The following is an 8,196-nucleotide window of genomic DNA, read 5'->3' as shown; positions in this document are numbered from 1 at the left end:
GACCGTAGGCGTGGCTGGGAGAGCCAATGGTTGTCTGTCTCTATGTGTTGGCCCTGCCATGGACTGGTGACCTGTCCAGGGGGAAGGCTGCTGGGATAGGCTCCACCCCCACCACCCTCAACAGGAGGAGAGGGAGAACATGGAGGGAGGGAGGGATGATGGAGGGATGATGGAGGGATGGATGGATAGAATTTTAAACTTTTTTTCCAGTGATGGATGAACTCGGGAGACGAAGGAGAGGCTAAACAGCTTCATGATTAATTGAGCGATTGGGCTCCAACTCATTTGACAGGCTCATTTCAGACGTCCAAGCTAACGACACGCTGGGTTGTTGAAGCGAGGCCTTTTACATCATGACGGACACTGACGGTGACATTTATAGACTTATTAATGGAGAAGATTAGAGACTGATATCAACATCGCATATCTGCCCCTTATAGTTACGTTGTAGAAGCATCTGATGTTGGTAGCAAACATGGCGCCCATGATCAGAGTTGGCCAAACTGTCTGTGCACGACTCTGCAAAAACCCTTAGGATGGTGCCCTCTGGTGTTGAAGGAGGTGAATCACATGAAGACACAAATCAGAGAAAGAAGTTTTATTTTTGTACATAATCTGTTTCCATCCTCTCTGATAGAAGCACCATCCCTTCCCCCCGGTCTTTGGAAAGTTCCTTTAACATTTTTAAAAGTTATATCTTCAAACCCATAAGCAACAACCAAACATTAGTCGACTCTGATGGAACGGTTATAAATTACAAGAGAAAACTGCATTCAAGTTAAGTATAATCCAAATGCACTGATGAGGAAGAGGAGGAAATGGCAGGTCAGGCTACATACCAGGAGCAGCTGAAACAGCTGAACCCAGAGGAATCAGCGAGCCGAAAAACGCACGTGAAGGCTCATGCGTGTTCTCAAAATGTCTTAAAATGGAAAGCAAAGTATGCAAATGTGAAGTTCGAGAGTAAAAACCCTGAAATGTTTTACTTCACTTCTTAAATACAAATACATGATCGTATGTAGTTAGCAAATGGCTATAAAAAACTAAAAATATAACACTCAACACCAAAATGGAGAAAAATTGTGAAAGTAAAAATCAAATTAAAATGCTCACATTTAAGAAAAGATGAGAACGCCACGCTGAGGAGGGCGCGACTGCTGTGAAACCCTGAGCTCAGGCCCTGAGCGTCTCCAGCCACCTGTCTGGACCTTTCGGTCTCCACACTTCACTCCAGTGGAGCTCTGCTCACCAACACACCGGCCTCACAGAAAGATAACCTGTCCACTCAACACTAGCGAACATGTGACAGAGGGGGGTTGGTGGGATCGGCCCCTCTTACTTGAAAAGCTGAGTTTTGGCTCTCTTGAGTCCGTGAGCCCCGAAACCATTCATGTCTCTGCAGCCACCGTCTTCATCGTCCGTGGGGTCAGGGTTGTGGGACCAGCTGGCTTTCAGAGGGGTGAGCTCGGGGGCTATGATGTCTCCATCCTGAGTCAACAGCATTAGAAATACAGTTTGTTACTGAAGCCCTCAACTGTCATAACTGCTGCTTTCCCAGGATCTACGGGTGCGGTTCTACCAAGGTAACACTAAGAAAACACGCCCCTAAAAGAGATGCACAACAACCCAGCAGCGGAAGTGTTGACCACCACCATGACACCAACCTGATCCAGCACCTTATATATGCAGGGAACATACACAGAAAACACACACACACACACACACACAAGTAAGTAGAGTCCAGGGTGGCTCACATCTACTAAAAGCTTTCAGTTCTAAATCAGGGTATCCTGAAAAAGTCAAACATGCCAGTAACCATGGCAACCAGACACTCACGCCGATAAAAGATACTTCTCAAACATACTGAAACAAGTCCTGAACATCCCCTCATGTCGACGGCAGGGTGGTGACAGACAGCCGCTGACACACCACAGCACTTGTCAGAAGAGAAATGTTACCTGAGGTTTTGAGAAGTTCCTGTCCATGCACCACTGCACAAAGTGCTTCTTAGCTGCCTCCAGACTTCTGTGGTCAGTCTTCTTGAAGTAAACTCTGATCAACTGCTCTACAAAGCACTCAGGTAGAAGTTTGGACACCTGACAGAGACAACAGCAGTCCGGGGTTTACCGACTAAAGCTTCTGCGCGAGGACCTGCCAGCCATCTGAATGTGAGTAGCTCACCTGGTTCTTGCGTATCTGAATGGCTGTTGTGAGGTCATTCTTGCAGTAGAAACGCACGTTGTCGATGGGATTCTTCGTCTTCATCCCATAGTCCATAACGATGACCTGAAAAACAAGCCAGGACCTCGGATGTGAAGAGCAAAGACTGTTGGACCGACATCAAGGAATGAAAAACTCACGCTAACTACAAAGTCCTCTGGCATCAGAGTGATATCTTGCGCTCCAGCCTGAGGGACCGAGCGAGCCAACTCAGCCTCCCAGTCACGAATCATTATCTTTGGAGTCAGGGGGGAGACGGGGGAGGAGGCAGACACAGACAGACAGAGAGACAGACAGACAGAGATCAGCACCAACATATTTGAGCTTGGCAGGTGTTCCAACCTTCCGGGTTTTACCACACAGGTCATAAATCTTCATATCTAATAAGTGCATCTGCTCGTTTATGTTGAGGGTTGCACGATAAAACCGCCACATCGTCTGTGCCTGCAGATGACGGTCGTTTCTTAGATATGTCCATACAGGTCACATATGTTCTTAACATTCACACTTTTAAATATCAGCAAAAACTCCAACATGCATCCATGAAGGATTTTGTCTTCATTCTATTGCATTTATTTGCACTTTTAACGTGTGAATTTTGTTTTAGACCGACATGAGCAACAAGGATCAATACACAGAGTTGCAGGTCACATGATCACTGAATACACCACAGGCGAGTGAGTCAGTGGGCGCTCTACTGGCTGCAGGGGCCCTTGACTGCTGCTGGGATCCTCGGGGGCCGGCACTCTCGGCGGGACTTCCCAAGTTCAAATGTCTAAGATAATTCTTGAGATGAGACATTCGGTATTAAGGGTCCTCAGCTGAGACATGTGCTCACACACCTGGGTGACATCCAGGGCTTTGTCTGCCTGGGTTTGGCCCAGACACTTGTAGAGGCGCCGGAAAATAATGTTGCGCAGAATCTGCTTGGACTCGGCCAGCTCGGGGGCGGAAGAGTAGAGTATTTGCTCGAACACGTGATCTACAGGAGGAAGACAGAGTCAATGACAGGCACTCACTTTCTAGAGGAACGACAGTCCTGCAGCGCGCTGAGGGGAGCAGGGCGAGCGGCAGGGTAACGAGGGAGAGGGGGACAACATTTGTCAACAACACCACGTCACACACGAAAATTCAAGCCTCTAAAATGTTTTTAGACAAGCAGACAAGTCGTCTCCTCAGCAGACGTGTCTTCATCTCTCAAACTCACACATCTGGCAGACCGCATCTCAGGCGCAGGCACACCTGGCGCGTGAAGGGAGGTGACTGGTTACATTTGTGTTCCACCCAAAACCCACGTATGATCATTGAGAGATGAAGGAGACCCGTCCCAGCTGGCCGTCACACCCACAACAGACTGGACGCCTCAGAGGCTGAACTATACAGACACTTGTCTTCATGTCATGCTGAGTTTTTACTGACCAGTTTGAGGGAGGGAGGGGCTGATCGGTCAGGTGAGCTGTACAAACTCTTGGGAGGACATCCCAGATTAACCCAGTAGAGTTCAACAGCACCACAAAGCACAGGCCTCAAAATGAGCGGGACGATAAATCAACCCCTCCCTCAAATGGATTCAGTAAAACTCAACTTCATATGAAGGAGGATCTGTTGCAGGGTTGTTGCATTCGACTCAGTACCGAACGGCATCTTTTAGCCGATCAGAGTAGAACCCTTAACTGCAGGGCTGGTGGAACCTTCCTCTGTGTCTTAATGTTCTTTAATCACGGGCCAACAGAACACGGTACCATCTCCAGACCTGTCAGCTTGGTGTAGGCCTCCATGTCATCTATGGCAGAGGAGAGGGTGAACATCCGACCCCCGGAGCCTTCGATCTGGATGTGCTGGTCTGCTTTTAAAAAGGCCTCCGTGATCCTGCAGAGTCACAACCCAATCATGATCGTGTCCCAGAACACGCTCGGTTGGTGTAGGACTACAGGCCCCACAGGACCAAGTCTGTACTCACATGGTTTCTATGATGTTGCCCACTTTGTGCTGGTACGCCCTCCTGTGGAGACAGTTCCTGGTGTGGAACATGTCGTACAGATTGCCCACTTCCTGTTGACAGAATCACCTCAGGTTCAGTCATAGCTGGCCACGCCCATTTGAAAAGATGTACAAAGCATAAGTGATAGCTTCAGCAGCACCTTGTCTCTGGTGCAGATGTGCTTCTGTCCATCAACCTCGCACACTCTTGCAAACTTGAGGAAGCGGCGATAGTCAAAGTTGTTCTGGATTCCCAGGTGGTAGCAGTCCCTGAAAGAGACAGTGAGGGGCCGTGTAGTCTGGTCCTGAGCGTTGCAGGGCCGAGCTCTGGGTGGTTTTCTCGGTCCCCCCCCCGTTTTAGGGTGTTGTCATGATAAAGACACAGACTTCACGCAGTACGACTGGCTTAGACCCAGGCAGCCTGTTATCCTGCTGGTACAGCAGAGTGATAAATGGGTTCTAATAGCTCTCATGGTGGGGGGGGCATTTGTCTACAACAGGCAAAGTTTAAACACACAAATGGATGTGAATCAAACAAGCCACACCTGGCAAAGTAGTCCCACTTGTCCACGTCGATACCGTTACGTTTGTTGGCCACAATTTCGTAGAGGAACGACTTTTCCACGGGCCGGCCCTGATACGGCCACTGCAGAGAGGACAGCAGAGCGTCTGACTGGCTGCAGCTGACAGGTCACTTCACTTCAGCCTCAGGTTTACTGAGTCCTCATTCAGTGAGCAGAACAGTTCTAATCTAAAAATGAAAAAACTCTACTCCTGTATTCAGCTCACGTTCAACGATCTGATTTCTGTGGGAACCGAGGATTTCACACAGACCTTCTGGCCTTGAGGTCCATGAGTGTCCAGAGGTCCTGCAATCTGCTCCTTGATGAAGTCCAGGTCCTCGGGCAGCACCAGGCCGTGCTGCTCCATCAGCGGCCTCAGGTTGTTGTCATTCACCAGGTGGTCAAACATGGCGAGGGAGGCGGTCTCATGCTGCAAGATATTCTTGGTGTGATATTGATCCTGGCCACAGCTTGAAAGTGCAAATGACGGCTTCCTCCAGCAGGAGCAGCTCACCGAGCATCTTGTAAAACACGGCTCACGCCCACGACTGCAGTCTGGGCTTACCAGTCACAATAACGCCGTCACTATCTTAACACTGATAGTTAAAAGTCATGTGACATGGTTAACAGATCATTTAGTTTACAGTTATTACAAATGACTCATCTAACACCCGGGCCTCTGCTGAGTGCTTGGAACCGGAAGCAACTAATAGCAAATAAACTAGAAGTTCGTGATAAACGGCAACAGATCTACAGTGTTCATCATTCTTGATGTCAGGTTTTGAGCTCCCTCCCTCATCCATGTTCGCGTTCACGTACACACTTGATCTGACTCTTGCTTTGCACTGAGAAGAAAAAGAAACTCTAGCTTTGCAGCCAGCAACTCAAAGGAAACCCATCAGTGCCGTACAAGGACTCGTCCATGGAAGCCCTCTTATTTGGTCTCCCCTGGGACACTGACACACTTCTGTGTCTCTGGACTTGTTTGCTGTCCCAGCAGTGAGTTACGCTGTCGTGGATGTGCTTTATTTGACCTTGGACGCCTCCCATTCTGCAAAATCTTGGTTTTGTCTGACATTCCGCATGGTGAAGGACAACTGGAGGAGATATAATTACCTTCCAGGAGACTCCTGGACGCGCTCTGGGGATGAACATGCCGTCAAACATGTGGGAGAATGGCCCGTGTCCTGGAGGCAAGCAGTTACACAGGTTACTCGTCTTCCATTCCCCTCAGGAAACTTTCACATCAATCTTACTGGTGGCAAATGAAGGTCCCACTGACCCAAATCATGGCAGAGCCCAGCGATCTGCACACAGAGGATGTCCCTGGGAGAAATAAAAAGCTCTGGCTGCCTCCTGTCCAGCGCTTGCACAAGTTGTCCTGCCAAATACCCCACCCTGCCAGACAGAGAAGCCCCGCGTGACTCACACTTCATGTCAGATTTCCTAGAAACACTGTCTACCTGGACAGTCTTTCCTTGTTTAAATGTTATTACTTTAAACAAAATCTTTGCGATTCAATCTGAACAAAACAGGCGTGATGATGGTGGGTGAAGGGATGGCGTCCACGCACAAGCGGCCGGAGCGTGAGGACTAACCCGATGCTGTGTTCAAAGCGGTTGTGGGAAGCTCCCGGGAAAACAAAGTAAGTGCCTCCAAGCTGCTTGATGTTCCGGAGTCTCTGGAACTGAGGAGTGTCGAGGATTTTCACCAGAAGCGGGTGCAACTCCACGTGTCCGTGGATGGGGTCGTTGAGCACCTGCGGGGACAGGACAGCAGGGGTGCATTTGCCAGTGGAAAACTTTCCAAAGCAGTAATGAGGCCCAAAACAACACACGACAGGTGTGATCAGGTATTACAGGACAAAGATGGACAAAGGGAGCAGACCTGTCCACAAAAAAATCAAGGCTAAACACAACAACAACGACTCATTGGCCAACAGCAGCTAAATGTGTCGCGCAGAGGGCGACGGCACAGCTGAGCATCACGACCAGTCGCTGGTTCGTTCACCTTGTTTGCCTGTGTTTGTATCTGCTGCAGCTTCTTGATGCTGTGCAGGATCCGCAGGCGATCACCGAGACACCTGGACGCAACAGAAAGGGACAACCGAAGGTGTGAAATCACGGGGGTCACGCTTTGCTGAGGCTCCATTTTCTATGAATGTCTTTTCCCTCCTGCTGTGAGTGCTCTGAATATTGAAGAAATCCCATAAACTGATTCAAGACAAGCTCACACCACTTACCGCACCCCAATCTTCTCCAGGTCAGCATCCCTGAGGTATCTCAGCCCAACTCCCGTGATTTTTTGTTCTGGACAACAGAGCAAACGCATCAGTATTTAAACCCCCAGATTCAGAGGAGTTTCTCTCCTCGTTCCCAGTCAAATACGAGCTGATCCGATGCAGGCGGTCATCTGCTCAGGGAGGACACAGCACGGCTGGTGACGTCACAGATATTTTGGGGAAGTGTTGGACAATCTTAACAAGTGCAGTGTGTAACTGAAGCCTCTGTGCGTGAACATGAGGGTGGAGCTCAGACAGATGAAGGACGCGTCCTGCGTTCCGCACTTGACCTGAAATGTCAAAATTCTCTTTTTCAGGATCTTAAGTGAGGGGAAGATTCAATGGCATCGAGTCAGTTTGTCTGCTCGGTGTCACACAAACATTACAGTGTGTGTGTGTGTGTGTGTGTGTGTGTGTGTGTGTGTGTGTGTGTGTGTGTGTTTAGATTATTCAGTGTGTGATGTCAGATGGATCCGTGACCCTACAGCACCAGGCCGACCTCTGAACGTGTCCTCCCAGGCTCCCAGCTCCTCTCTCCGGAGGAACTGACACGTTTCCTCAACTCCCCATCGCATGTAGTCCGAGTCCGAATCCTGGAGCCGGGCCTCAGACACTCTCTTCTCCGGGGTCTGCAAGCTGCTGCCGCGGCTCACCGACGCCTCCAACGGCCGTTTTCGACTCTCCATGTCGGTGTGGTGAACACACTGCCTCGGTTGGCAGTACCGCCGCCACAGTCACGGCCGATGAGGCCGAGCTCCGTCAAATACCCGGGTTTTGTCTGTAAAACAGCGGAATCAAGCTAAAGCAACCATGTGCTTATTTCCGGCTGGGGTTTTCGAAATAAATGCCACGTTTGCCATTCTGGGCCGCGGTTCCAATCAGGGGGACAGTATTTGACCCCGATCACGTTACATTACGTATTATCCAACTCTAGTGTAATAATCCTCATCCAAGGAATTCTTATAAGAACATTAAAATTGGGTTCATGCTTTTATTTTATCAGTGAAATATATTTTCCGTTGTATCATTTCCTACTTAAGCGTGATTGACATGCGGGGGGCGGAGCAAAATGCTGCGGCGTGTTGAGTGACGCCAGGGACACGAACCGCCCCGGACCGGAGGTCTGATCTATCTATCATCCATCCATCTATC

The 8,196-nt window shown here is 49.4% G+C and overlaps 1 protein-coding gene across 1 annotated transcript; it reads right to left on the bottom strand.

Annotated features, from left to right (window-relative positions):
* Positions 1-580: 580 nt before the first annotated feature.
* Positions 581-7,822, bottom strand: samhd1a (SAM domain and HD domain 1a). Its single transcript, XM_086214972.1, has 16 exons — positions 7,544-7,822; positions 7,006-7,072; positions 6,774-6,846; positions 6,362-6,522; positions 6,046-6,161; positions 5,880-5,950; positions 5,035-5,193; positions 4,746-4,846; positions 4,362-4,470; positions 4,181-4,272; positions 3,974-4,089; positions 3,063-3,202; positions 2,361-2,456; positions 2,182-2,286; positions 1,959-2,096; positions 581-1,488 (listed from the first exon to the last, which is right to left on the bottom strand). Exons 1-16 carry the CDS (start codon positions 7,728-7,730, stop codon positions 1,336-1,338), a joined length of 1,884 nt encoding a protein of 627 aa, XP_086071098.1. The 5' UTR covers positions 7,731-7,822; the 3' UTR covers positions 581-1,335.
* Between the last annotated feature and the right edge of the window lie 374 nt (positions 7,823-8,196).

This window comes from Aulostomus chinensis, chromosome 9 (genome assembly GCF_037954235.1).
Source record: "Aulostomus chinensis isolate RoL2024-O1b breed Wild chromosome 9, RoL_Achi_v1.0, whole genome shotgun sequence".
In the NCBI taxonomy this organism is placed as follows: domain Eukaryota; kingdom Metazoa; phylum Chordata; class Actinopteri; order Syngnathiformes; family Aulostomidae; genus Aulostomus; species Aulostomus chinensis.
The sequence above is the reverse complement of the archived record's forward strand: the minus strand, read 5'-3'. Positions and strand labels throughout refer to the sequence as shown.

What these genes read in the sequence shown, in the direction of transcription:
- samhd1a (XM_086214972.1), bottom strand. Translation starts at nt 7,730, where the DNA reads ATGGAGAGTCGAAAACGGCCGTTGGAGGCGTCGGTGAGCCGCGGCAGC. An exon ending in CTGGGAGGACACGTTCAGAG is followed by an intron (nt 7,073 to 7,543) that starts GTCGGCCTGGTG and finishes TCTGTTGTCCAG; the next exon opens with AACAAAAAATCACGGGAGTT. An exon ending in CGCTTTGAACACAGCATCGG is followed by an intron (nt 6,162 to 6,361) that starts GTTAGTCCTCAC and finishes TCTGTCTGGCAG; the next exon opens with GGTGGGGTATTTGGCAGGAC.